The sequence below is a fragment of the Leptodactylus fuscus genome, chromosome 8 (genome assembly GCF_031893055.1).
Source record: "Leptodactylus fuscus isolate aLepFus1 chromosome 8, aLepFus1.hap2, whole genome shotgun sequence".
Lineage (NCBI taxonomy): Eukaryota > Metazoa > Chordata > Amphibia > Anura > Leptodactylidae > Leptodactylus > Leptodactylus fuscus.
Window position 1 is genome coordinate 25,419,324 of NC_134272.1, and position 14,184 is coordinate 25,433,507.

The 14,184-nt window shown below is 41.6% G+C and overlaps 1 protein-coding gene across 1 annotated transcript in view; it reads left to right on the forward strand.

Annotated features, from left to right (window-relative positions):
* ERBB4 (erb-b2 receptor tyrosine kinase 4) overlaps nt 1-14,184 on the forward strand; it is a 703,330-nt gene that overhangs the window by 484,326 nt on the left and 204,820 nt on the right. The window contains exon 5 of the mRNA XM_075284941.1: nt 13,709-13,774. Coding sequence (XP_075141042.1) covers nt 13,709-13,774 — 66 coding nt within the window. The remainder of the gene's footprint in view (nt 1-13,708; nt 13,775-14,184) is intronic.

Genomic DNA, 14,184 nt, shown 5'->3' on the forward strand with positions numbered 1-14,184 from the left:
GGTGGCACGGAGAAGACATCTAAAGGTAGGAGAAGAATAGCCTTTCTCAAGGCTATTGCTACATGTTAGGGACAAAAAATTTACTTTTAATGATAGGATCCCTTTAAATGAAAGAAATTTTTTGAGAGAAGTCCTCAGTAGTTGATACCTTTTTTAATGGCTAACTTAAAAAGTTTTTTGATGACAAATCGAGCTTTCGGGACTACTATAAAGGTCCCTTCATCAGGATGGTATAACTCAATTTCTGAAGGTAGGTATATATATATATATATATATATATATATATATATACACACAGAGAAATGGAGTGTTAGATGCAAAATAGATGGAGAACAGAACACCATGTAAATAAACAATGAAAACATATATAACAGTTCACAGGAAAGTTCTCTGGGTTTATGGCTCCTTTGATCAGTGACCTGGTGTCTAGTGGTTGTAAAACGTCATAAAACCCTGGGCCTGGTTTAAACCCCTCTGAAGCGTGTTAAAGGTCGTCATGAGTTTAATCTCCCATATGAGGCGATCTTTTCTGCTCTTGAAATTCCCTCTCAGTACCAGGATCTTCATATCCTGGGTCATGTTATGACTTTCATTGCAGAAGTGTTTTGGCACAGGGAGGTCCAGTCTCTGTTCTCTAATCGTATGTCTGTGTGAGTTCATCCTCATCCTCAGTGACTGTCCTGTCTCACCTACATACAGGCCCTCAGGACACTTAGTACACAATATCAAATATGCTACATTAGGTGTGCTGCAGGTGAAGTTACCTGGGATCTTGTAGTGTCGATCAGAGTTTGGTATCTCTATCCTGTCAGTGGTCAGTATGTGAGGGCAGGTTTTGCACCTCTTATTTCCACATGGAAATGTTCCTTTGTTAGTTGGAGGTGACAGTGAGCTGCTAATAATCATATTCCTGAGGTTTGGTGGCTGTCTGTAGCATAGGAGAGGGGGGTCTGGAAATATGGATTTTAGGTGGTGATCTTTTTGCAGTAGTGGATGTAGTTTGTGTGTAATTCCTCTAAGCATTTCCAGGTGTGGGTTATATGTGACAACCAGGGGCATCCGATTTAACACGCTGACGACCTTTAACATGCTTCAGAGGGGTTTAAACCAGGCCCAGGGTTTTATGACGTTTTACAACCACTAGACACCAGGTCACTGATCAAAGGAGCCATAAACCCAGAGAACTTTGCTGTGAACTGATATATATGTTTTCATTGTTTATTTACATGGTGTTCTGTTCTCCATCTATTTAGCGTCTAACACTCCATTTCTCTGTGTATATATGTATGCCTACCTTCAGAAATTGTGTTATACCATCCTGATGAAGGAACCTTTATAGTAGTCCCGAAAGCTCGATTTGTCATCAAAAAACTTTTTAAGTTAGCCATTAAAAAAGGTATCAACTACTGAGGACTTCTCTCAAAAAATTTCTTTCATTTCATATCCACTGGCTAACACGGTACAAGGACATATTTTTTCTTTTACAGGATCCCTTTAAGTCATTAATGATACTTTATGAATGGGCAGATTCTCATTGTCAAGTATAGAATGTCGTGTATAGGACATAGCGTAGAGCAGGGGTAGGCAACCTTTTTTGTTCGGCGTGCCGATTTAAATTAAAAAATCAAAGATGAGGTCCTCGGAGTGCCGGGCAATAATTGTAAAGCTGACGACACCTACACTAAAGTCATATAGCACAAACCGCAACATAGGGGTGCTGTCATACTGCGCTCCCAGCCACATGCGCTTACCACTATTTGCCTGGGTACACATGTGCTTTTCCTTTAGAAGCAATGTAAGTACATGCGTAACCCACAATTAGTGGTAATGTATGTGACTGGGAGCAGAGTGAGGTAACACCTGTAAAGAGCTGACACACAATGTACCTGTATGCTCCATCCAGTCCTTGGCCGTTAGTAACTTCAGTTTTCTGTAAGGGAGCGTTCACACTACCGTCGGTGTCCGACAGCTAGTGTCCGCTGCTAATGTCCGTTCAAAATCTTGCACGGACATTAGCATCGGACACTAGCTGTGTCCGTGACATTTTGCATTGATTTAAATGGACATCGGGTGCGTTCGTTTACTGTTCGTGGGTGTCCTTAAGTGTCCGTTCTCAAAGATGTCCGACTTTTCAAGCGGACAGCAAAACCCGATATGTAGGTTTTTCTGTCCGCTTGAAAAGTCGGAGATCTTTGGGAACGGACACTTAAGGACACCCACGAACAGTAAACGAACGCACCCGATGTCCATTTAAATCAATGCAAAATGTCACGGACACAGCTAGTGTCCGCTGCTAATGTCCACACAAGATTTTGAACAGACATTAGCAGCGGACATTGTCTGACGGACACAGACGGTAGTGTGAACGCTCCCTAAGTGAAACGCAGATTAATTTGTCACTTTAAGGGTGCATTCACACTGAGTAAACGCTAGCTTATTCTGAACGTAAAACACGTTCAGAATAAGCGGCGTCTAAAGCAGCTCCATTCATTTCTATGGGAGCGGGGATACGAGCGCTCCCCATAGAAATGAATGGGCTGCTTCTTTCACTCCGTGCAGTCCCATTGAAGTGAATGGGGAGTGCCGGCGTATACGGCAAGCTCTGCTCATGCCGGAGCGTACACGCCGGCACTCCCCATTCACTTCAATGGGACTGCACGGAGTGAAAGAAGCAGCCCATTCATTTCTATGGGGAGCGCTCGTATCCCCGCTCCCATAGAAATGAATGGAGCTGCTTTAGACGCCGCTTATTCTGAACGTGTTTTACGTTCAGAATAAGCTAGCGTTTACTCAGTGTGAATGCACCCTTAGTTCCAGGCGGTGCAGTAACAGCAAAACCCCAGCCAGGAATTAATGGGTGTCACACTTTCAACAAAGTGGCCGCACTGGTGCCCAGGAACTGGATTTGGCTTTAATTGCATCTAGTTACAGTGTCACCACCCAATAGAATCACACTAAGGCTGAGGCCCCACATTACAAAAATGCAGCTTTTTTATTGCAGATTTAGCTGCGTTTTTTTTTTTACGTCAAAGCCAAGAATGGCTAGAAAACGAATGGGAAATATATAGGAAGCTTCTTATACATCTCCCTCCTGCTCAATCTACTCCTGGCTTCGGCTTAAAAAAAAAACCTGCAAAATCTGCAACGAAAAAAAGCTGTTTCTGCAACGTGGGGCTTTAGCCTAAGGCCCCCGCGTTGTTGGAACACAGCTTTTTTTGTTACATATTTTGCTGCGTTTTTCTGAGCCTGAGCCAGGAGTAGATTAAGCAGAAGGGAAACGTATAAGAAGCTTCCTATATATTTCCCATTCCTTCTGTAGCCATTTTTAGCTTTGGTTGAAATAAACCGCATGAAAATCTGCAACAAAAATGCTGCATTTCTGCAATGTGGGGCCTCAGCCTTACGCCTCCTGCATACAAATGGCATGGATGTGGTTTTCACTGACCTATATGTTAAAAATGAATTGACAGGGCTGCAAATGCAGACAGATATAGGGGATGTATAGGACAGATATAGGGTACGTATAGGACAGATATAGGGGATGTATAGGGCAGATATAGGGGATGTATAGGACAGATATAGGGGATGTATAGGGCAGATATAGGGGATGTATAGGGCAGATATAGGGGATGTATAGGGCAGATATAGGGGATGTATAGGACAGATATAGGGGTTGTATAGGACAGATATAGGGGATGTATAGGGCAGATATAGGGGATGTATAGGACAGATATAGGGGATGTATAGGACAGATATAGGGGACGTATAGGACAGCTATAGGGGATGTATAGGACAGATATAGGGGATGTATAGGACACATATAGGGGATGTATAGGACAGATATAGGGGATGTATAGGACACATATAGGACCTGCTCAATAGTTTTCAGCTCTTCAATTTGGCCCAGATACACAGCCACAAAAATAATGGCTGTATATATGGGTCAATTGAAATATATAGGTCTGTACTTTTATCCACAGTTGTAGAGTCTGGTCATGTGCATTGCAGGTTAACTCAATGTGCCTCATATTAATAGCAGTTAACCCCATCATGTCCTTCACATTAACCCCCTGTGTGCTTTACATAAGGGACACTGATATGTGAGACATATGGAGGTAATAAGTGAATATCTTCATTATATAGGTCCTTTATTAGTACCCCCATATGTCTCACACATCAGTAACCCTTATGTGAGCCACACAGGGTTAATGTGAGGGACATGATGGGGTTAACTGCTATTCATGTGAGGCACATGGAGTTACTAACACTAAAGTAATAACCCCAAATGCCTGACATTAATGAGAATAGTTAGTAACACACGTACCTGGTGTTTTTACTTTCACTTTGCTCCCGAAGCTTCCTCTCTCTCCTCAGGGCTGCAGACAGCAGGAGCTCCTCCTCACATGTAGCAGCAGGTGCAGGGAGCCCTTATCCTGTGCAGTGAGAGGCTCACCTCTGATTGGTGGGCAGTGAGAGAAGGGGGCGTGTCCTCAGCTCTATAGCAGAGCACTGAAGGGACGCTCTCTCTCTCTCAATTTGTATGAAAGTTGCAGGCTGGCTGCCGTGCCAGCAAAATATGCCTCGCGTGCCAGTCTTGGTTGCCGACCCCTGGCGTAGAGGTTGTGACATTTTCTATAACTGATTGCTTTACTATTCAATTATAATCCCATATTGCACAAACGATGTCTAGTTAACAAAGACGCATTCCAGAACAGGATTTTTTGGATCGAACAAATATACTACGGCTTTCTTAATTAAGTAATTTAACAATAAAACAATGGACAAGTTTCCGTTAATTGTTTACGTAAACGGCAACATTAAATGTTAGAGAATAAAGGAAAAAACAGCACTTACCTATTAATTCCCCGGCAGCTCCAGCACCAGTGCCCAGGTGGCCCCACACAGGTCTTTGTTTACATCCCAGGAACGATGCCAAGCTGAATCGGCATGAGAATGGTCCAATGAATGACTGGCACCATTGAAGTGGCATCAACACACCTACAGTAGGATGTAAACAAGGGTTGGCTGGGACCGCAGGAGCACCAGAGCTGGACATTCACTGCATATAATGCTCTGCCGCTAGATATTTTTACTTTTACATACAGACTAAAGCTAACAGGTTTCTGCTGTGTTTGTGTTATGGCTCTTATGAGAATGCAGACCAGTATAAGGCTAAGTCTACCCAATGGGACACATTTATTAAGCAACTTGCACCTCTTTCAGTCCTACGCTTCATTTATGAAGCATTTGCTTTTTTTTTTTTTGCTTTTTTTGTTATGCCGCCCTCGCTACTTTTTCTTTTCAGCGAGAAAATGGCACCTGGCCTAATTGGAGATCCTTTTCACACTGTATTTATGACTTGTAAGGGGCAAAAAAAGGTGCAAATGTACCCCTGTCCATGGGCAGAGTAAAAGAGCCCATCAGGTTAGAAAAGATTAATAAGGGGCAATTACGCATTTTTTTTTTTAGCAATTGCCCCTTTTTGAACAAAAAAAAAAAGGGGCAAAGTGCACATGGCAAAAATAAATGACACATCTAAACTAACTAACATGTGCACACTATTTAACAAGTAGCGCCTATGTGATGAATAAGCACCACAGTAAGGCTAAAGCTTTTGTTGCAGATTTTACTGCATTTTTTTTGAGCCAAACCTAGGAGTGACTAAAAAAGAAATGGGAAATATATGATGTTCCTATACTTCTACCATCTGCTCAAACCACTACTGACTTTGGCTCAAAGAACCACAACAAAATCTGCAACAACAAAAGCTGCGTTTCCGCAACGTGGGGCCTCAGCCTAAAACTAGTCTGAAAAAAGACTTACCTGCAAAAGGTATGGCACACATTGCGACGCAGAGGTTGCTGCGACTACAACTTCTAGTTGCAAAAAAATATCCAGTAGTGCTCATCTTGTCAAGACAATATTGCATTCTTAGCTTTCTAAGGTCCCGTTCACACAGGGAGCGAATTGACAGGTTCTCTCAGGCCAAAATTCACCTGCCACGACTGTTGCGGCTTCTGACAGTCGTGGCTTCCCCCTCCGGAGTAGGCTCAAATGAATGGGCCTAGTCCGGAGGGTGCTGCCACGGGGCTGAATCAGCTACGGAGTCTGAAGAAAGTTTGTTTCTTTTGCATGTTGCAGGATATTGCCGCTTGTTTCTTAAGCATGTTGCCACTCACGGAAAAAAGTTAACTGGTGGTCTACATAGACAGATAGTCTACATTGTGAGGGGGTGGATTATGACGTGGATTCAGCGCCATAATCCGCCTCCTCTTGCCCTGTGTGAATGGGCCTTAGGGTTGCAATCCAACTCCATTCATTTATATTGGTGAAAAAGTCACAGGCTAAGGGGACATTCACACTTGCACCTGGGTCCGCTCATCGGGTCTCCATCCTATTTCTCGTGGAAACTGTACAGGGGACGGCTTCTTGGCGCGGCGGTCAGTTTTAAAACCCATTCATTTGAGTGAGTTTTAAAAGCAAACCGCCAGTGTCTGTCTGCAGCCTTTCTGCACGGAAACCATTTTTGATTTTTTTTGGCACAAAGTCTTGCACGTCCAACTTTGTGTCCGGCCAGAAAAAACGGTTTCCCCACCGAAAAGCTGCAGACGGACACTGGCGGTTTGCTTTTAAAATCCATTCAAATGAATGGGTTTTAAAACTGACCGCCAAGAAGCCGTCCCCTATCCAGTTTCTCTGGGGAATAGGACGGAAACTCAGCGGATGGACACGGCACAAGTGTGAACGCACCCTTCATGACTATCTTTGGTCGCGCAGCAGTCAAAGTCACTGTGTAGCTTTTCAGGCCAGAGGAACATCGGTCTCCACAGTTATAAGAAAGTATTAGTATTATTTGGTCGGACATCACTATGGTTTCCAAATATAGGCAGCCACATGTACTGGCAATGACAGGACCGACACCTGTCCCAGATGTATCTGCCCCTCCTCGGAGAGTATCTTACACGTCTAGCACTTCTGTCACCAAGAAACATAAACTAATCCAGTGTTTCTCAACTGCAGTCATCAAGTGTCTCCCTTCAGGTTATGTCTTCAGGATTCCTTAGTATTGCACAGCTTATATAGTTATTGTCAGTCCGCAAGGCTTTCTCTGTATGGGATATCCTCAAATCATCCCATTGGGGTTACTTGAGGACTGATGTGGGGAAGCGCTGCTCATAACAATAATGTCTGCTGTAATAACATAGTAATAAAAAATAATATCTGCTTATGTGTATAAGGCCATAAACATAAACCATCTTGATCTCTGTAGGGTGTATGTAGGACGCAAGCAGGAAATGTGTATAGCTTCAGCTAGTCGTGGCAGAGAGGAGAAGGGCCATCAGTTTGGTATATGTTATTTTTCAATGGTTGTCATGTACGGCAGATGTATGGTACGGTATATGAGTATGAACATATTTGATAGGGGCAAGCATCCAGTGTCCCATTATAAAGACTTCTCACCACCTCCACCAACTCCTACTATTTGCATCCTCCGCTGATTCTGGCACAGTTAGCGCTCGGGCACTAAGGGAATGGATTATGGCGTGTAATCGCCAATGGTGGTCTTATGTAGACTGTCAGGGTACTTTTTAACATGAGCGCCATGGAAAAAAAAGAAGCGGGCTGCTCTTTCTTCAGGCGGTTTCCACAGCTCATTGAGCCGTGGCGTCCGCCTGGTGGCAGCAAGCTCCGGAGTCGGCGCATTCATTTGAGCCTGCTCCGGAGGTGGAAGCCATGACTTTTGGAAGTCGTGGCAGGTGAGTTTTGACCCGAGAGTGACGTGGCTCCTTGCGTCACTCTCAGTGCCAAAATCTACCCTACCACCCCCATATCAACTAAGCCTTAGAATTTTTCTCTAATCCCCACCATTCCTGAGCAATCATTTTTGTTAGTTTCATCATCTAATATGCTAATTAGGCTGCCTATTGCCAGGGACCCACCCTAGGACTGCCCACCTGACAGTAGAGAGCCTAATTATCACATGGGGTGCTGAAACTAACATTAATAATGGCTCGAGAACGGTAGGGGCTAGAGAAAAAATTCCAACTTTATCGGAATCAATGGAGGAGCGACTATTGAAGAAGTTGATGGAGGGGGTGAAAGGTCGTCTCTAAATGATTCCACTGGTGTGAACGTAGCCTTAGTATTGCTGTACATATTCAAGTACTTTTGTTCCATTGCCATTACACGCTTTCATACAGATTTTTTTTCACTTATCTTTTATACAATAATGGAAAGAAATGTATCTGGTGCATTTGTACCTTTATTATTCCCAATAATAATAAGTGCTCCTCCGCTTCGGTGTCGATGGATGTGAACCACTGACATTATAGGTAGTAAATGCAAAAATCTTTACTGGTGCTTTTTGTCTGACTTCATTCAAATAGAAAAATATCTATTCTACGACACTGGGAAAAACCCATATCTTGCCTGATTTTGCACATCAGTGTTGCATGGCTGAGTGCGCGGACTTGATAGAAGCGCATTGTGCGATGCCTCATGAGGTAATATAGCCGCAGAAGCCGAAGAGACTTCCACAGTTTGATAATTAACCTTCTAACAGCGCAGGAGATCCGGAGATAAGTGCAGAGGAGGGAAAGATACAGAATCATTTCTTTAGTTTTTCCCGACACAAAAGAGGAAGCAATGAATCCATAGAATTATAATAGGGAATGTAATACAAGGACGGGCAGAGCATCGCCTGCAGGCCCAGATGTAGCAGCTTTCACATACAATGCTATCTCTCAGCCCGGTATTACTAAGCTGCCATTCTATCGCTAAAATGATGTTTTTATATTGCCGCTCTGTATCTGCTTTTAATATTCAGGCCATTATTCCTCCAAACAGAATCTTTTTTTTTCTTTCCTTAAAAAAAGGTGAATCTATACAGTATTCAGTCTTTAAAACATTAGCAGAACCTATTATTCAGAAGGTTTTCTGGGACTTTCATGTTGATGTTTTATCCTGAGGATCAGATCACAGGGATACCATGTGCTGCAGCGAGTACCATGCCATTCCATTGTGTTGAGCGAACCGTGCAAGATTTGTCTTGCCGATATTCATATGGTTGTCCTAAACCGGAACTGCTTTTACTACCAATAAGTATTTGGACACCCATGCAAATGAAGATATCTGTGGTCGTGATGTAAGTTACGCCTTCTGCCGTTAAATAGGAAACAGCATTGGCATTAGTCGCATGCAAGATGCCAAGAAGTGAAGAGTTGTCCAATTTTGAGAAAGGGGTAATTGTGGGGTACCACAGAAATGGTCGATCCTTAAGGAACATAGCAAGCGAACTGAATTACCCAAAATCGACAGTGGCCTATGTGATTACGAAGTGGAAGGTGAACAGTGATTGTGGGAATGTGCCCTGAGTCGGCAGACCCCCGAAACTGGGATATAGAGACCGACGAGTGCTGGCCAGAGAAACCGCACCCAACCGATGGCTCACATACACCAGGAGTGTCACCAGGAAGCATCTGCTGGGGTCTACCAACTATTGGATAGGAATAAATGTTGTCTTTTTATTCTACTACACGTGTCCAAATACTTATTGGTAGTCAGTACATTATACTCAACATGACGTTAGAGCGTCACTCATCACTACTGAGGCCCAATCATATAGGTGTCACTGGTTCCCCAAAAACTCTGACAGCTCTTCTGGCTGAACATGAAATTTTAGAAAAATGAGCCCATCCCTACTTACCAGGCACATTGCTGGACATGCTATAGTATCTGTGTCTGATACTACTATTAAATGTATTGTGCTCTGTCTTGCAAACAATGAAGGAATGTTGTTGATCAACGTGGACCAACAATCTGATAATGAAGGCCTATCATAAAAATTGGCTATCAATAACAAAATACTGGAAAACCCCTTTAACCCTTTAAAGTCACATGGTAGTTTGAGCATTAACGTTCACCAATTATTTTTCCTATTTTCTATCTCTGCCTTCCAAAATTCATTCAAATTCTTTTGTTTTTCTGTGACAATAGCCATATAAGGGCTTATTTTTTGTGAGACAAGTTGTACTTTTAGCTGACACCATTTTGATGTACATATAGTTTGATTACCTATTACTAATATTTTTTTAAAATAAACAATTTGCCTGGGGTCACTGTATTCTGACATCCATAGCTATTCTACTGTTTTGCTTAGGGCTCTTATTTTGTGGGACAAGTTGTATTTTTGACCAGTACCATTTTTTAGTATGTGCAATTTTTGATCACGTTTTATTGCTCTTTTGGAGTTTTATTGCTCTTTTGCGGTGACCAAAACACCTTCATTCGCACATTGTAGTATGATGTGTTTTTTAGAGATGAGTGAGTAGAATACTACTATTCGATCGAATACTCGTATCGGTCGAATACCACGCTGGAAAATTCCATTGAATTCAATGCAAAAACCTCCTCGTGCTCCTCATCCTGCTACTTCCGGAACTTGGAGGATCCAAGGTGTCGAACTTTGGTTTCCATGGACTATAATAGGATTCAATATTAGTGTTTTTCTTTACTGTATTACTGTATGGGATAAGTAATGTGATCTTTGGATAGTGCGGTCTTATATATATATGGGGGTGCCTTTTATGTTTATTTCTTTTACTTACATTATTATTTTTTGAAATGTAAGGATTTTTTTTATAAATTGTAACTAATTTTTTATATATTTTTTTTTAACTTTTTTTAATGTCCTGCAAAGGATCGCTTGATCCCTTGTACAGTGTACTGTAATTCTGTATTGCAGTACATTGTACATAGATTCTTTATGTGTTATAGGTAAAATTAGCCAGGAGGCTTTTTATTGGCTTCCTGGCAACCCCTCTCTTTTCGGGGATATCAAGGGATTTGGGGGCAGTATTTCACCTCCTAACCCCTGATGAAGGCATCTGAGGGTTACTTTGCTGAAGTTGAGGTATATTTGGCTCATGCAGCTAGCACCAGGTTCTGGCGTTATAGTCTACTACGGATCTGTGTCATACTATTTCAATACTGAGCATTGACTCTACACTCACCGTAATGTAATATTATGGGGTTTATTGTAACACATATCAGAAATACAGTATGGTTAACAATTAGGTGTGTTCTATGGGCACTGTACCGAGTCTGGACTACTATGAGGTTGTGCACATTACATACAATACCCGTCTCTTTCCTATTTCCATCAATATACCAACAAAAGAAAGTCTAGAATTAGCTATTTTATTATCTTTACCAGCATCCCCTTTAAATGCCTTAAAATTACAATGGCCATACTAGGACCAGATTGTACATAGACAGTGATGATACCAAACAAAGAATCTTATATAACTGGGCCCATTCAGCAGTGCCAACCATATAAGTGGCCATACAAGAGTGGCAACACCTTATGTCAGCTATAGTGTAATACAAACATGCCCTTTATAAGGTAAGGGCGTCGTATGATTCACATTATTATTTAGTGCCGTGATATTCCGTGCCACTTACCGACACCTTAATTCCAATATGTGTAGAGGTAACGCTCGGCTAATGGTATCGTATTTGTGAGTCAGCTTTCGGCTTGTCAGGCTGACCTTCTATACCAGGTTTACTCTCTCTGGAACACCTTGGCAATTCTTTATCCAAAATAATGTGACTGCCCTTCTGCAGAGATATGACTGAACCTGATGTTTTCCTAGGCAGTCATTCTTAATCCCCTTTGTTATAAATCAATTTAGACTCATTAAGTTTGTGCACCGAGCTCCAGTAGCTTCCTAATAATAATTATCGTTATTACTGATTAAAGTTGTATTATTTGTGCCAGATGGAGACTCCCCCGCACCTCTCCACCCCATCCCCCCTTCGACTGTCCTGTTAGACAGAAATGATTTTGCATTATGTTGCCATAATGAGTTTATGATAGAAGTAAACAGATGGCCCAGTGACAGGGAATTGTAAACCGTAAGATCATTTCAACATGGTACTAGAGCGGTACCTGTTGGCAGCCTCATCGAAAAGATAGGCGCAAAGTGTATTTCGTCAGAAACACAAAAGTTTTATTGTACGGACGTTATATAATACAACTGAGAATATTCAGGCTATCCCTTTAACACCATTACTTAAAGGGGTTTATCTACTGTACATGCACATGGCTAATTGGTTAAAGAAGTTCTCCATTTTAAGTAATTGTTACTTCATGTCATTGGTCTGGGGGTCACTGCTGAGGCCCAGTCAGTCACATGGGCACCATGAACTCAATCGCAGGCCTCAACGCTGATCCGGTGATGTCAAAGAAGCACGAAAAACAACAAGGCACTGAGCAACAGGTATATCCAGGATAAATTGCCAATTGGAGGTTCCCCAATATGGGAGAATAAACTTCAAATACTATCGGGTGTGGGATGAACAGCAGTAACTTTTCACAACCCCAAAGGGAAGAGTAAACAAAAATCCAAATTGACCAATCAACACTCTCCTGGTGATGCCTGACGCGTTTCTGTATGAAAATCCAAATCGACCAAAGGGTACCCCTCTAGTGTTGGTGGGGACTACTAAAGAAGGCACTGTGCTTGCTCAGACTTGAAAGAACCCACAAAACTTTATTGGAATCAAACCATCACACACGACACTCAGACAGCGTTTCGGGGTAACACACCCCTTTTTAAAGTGATGCATGGTAATTCAAGAGGATATTGTTATTGTTTAGGATCCTCTCGAATTACCGTGTGTCACTTGAAAAAAGGTTGTGTTACCCCGAAACGCTTTCTGAGTGTCATCTGCTATGGTTCAATTCCAATAAAGTTTTACGTGACCTTTCAAGTTAGAGCAAGCGCAGTGTCTTCTTTAGTCATCCCCACCTACACTGGAGGGGTACCCTTTGGTTGATTTGGATTTTCATACAGAAACGCGTCAGACATCAACAGGAAAGTGTCAGACTCCACGAAGAGGCCCAAAAGAGGTAATGGAAGTTGAATATGAGTGTTTTATTATTTTTTTGCCTCCACCTATTGTACTTTAGGATCTGAAGATACCCCAGAGTTTAATACTGTGGTCATTTTAGTTTGTCGGAGATGACTTTCCATTTGTTCGAATTTTGTAAAAAAAAATAACAATTTGGAATTTTCAGGTTGAACCCAGCTTGGTACAAACTGATCGCCAATCTCTACTACTAGGTCCATGTACATTTGCTCTAGTTTATCAGTAATAATCTAGTGCCAAATGTTGAACCATTGGGGAATACTATAATAAAATACCATTACGGATTGGTTCTTGGGATTACTATATAAATGATCTGTATGTTTTATTTACATTTTATATGTTTTATATATGTGGATCCCACAGTGAGACTATTCAGGGCTGTAGAATCGGTCGGCAAAGCCACTGGTTCCGACTCCTGCTTCTTCGTAGATGGAGGACAATCAGACGGGCACAGTATAGCTCTTGTAAACCATGAAAAAGCTACTGTTTGACTTTATATAAGAGTAGATATACAACACACTATACAGATAATTAATTATGTGAAATCCATAATTGTATAACATAATATTAAACAATTCATTATTTCATTTTGACTATGGAGCCAGTAACTGACTCCGACTCCACCCAAAATTAGCCCCAACACCACAACCCTGAATGTAAAGAATGTATGTAAAACCACAGTATGAATACAGATTTGTATGCAGATTTTTGTTCGACAATTTTTTTATTATTGTACTGTAGTTTATATTTAACTCTTCAAATTTGGTGTTTTTAGGTGGGAAATGTCCAAAAGCTTGTCCTGAGCATTGTTGGGGTCCATCCGAGAGCCAATGCCAGAGATGTAAGTTACTTTCTTCCTATTATATTGCTGTTTTTAAGATGATGCCCATACATCATTGGCTAATGCAGCAAAATACAGTGTGATCTATATAACAAAAGGGTAACCTTTGTAAGTACGTGGAAAGAAACTTTCAGTATCAAAGGATATACTAGATGGCAGTCAAGCAAAAACTATGATCAGGTATTCAACTTCTTTCCTTGTCTAGCTTTATATTCCCAAGATCCAAACACACATCTAGAAAAGCAGGTTGAAATTACTTATATTTTAATTTTTGGGTATTTTATACAAACCTTTCCATTCCATTATCAATATGAAAGAGCATTCTGAAACTGTTCTTATAATAGGCAGACACTCCCAGTTCTGTAGAGATCACTTTTCAGAAGCCATCTGATAATTATCACATGCAACGT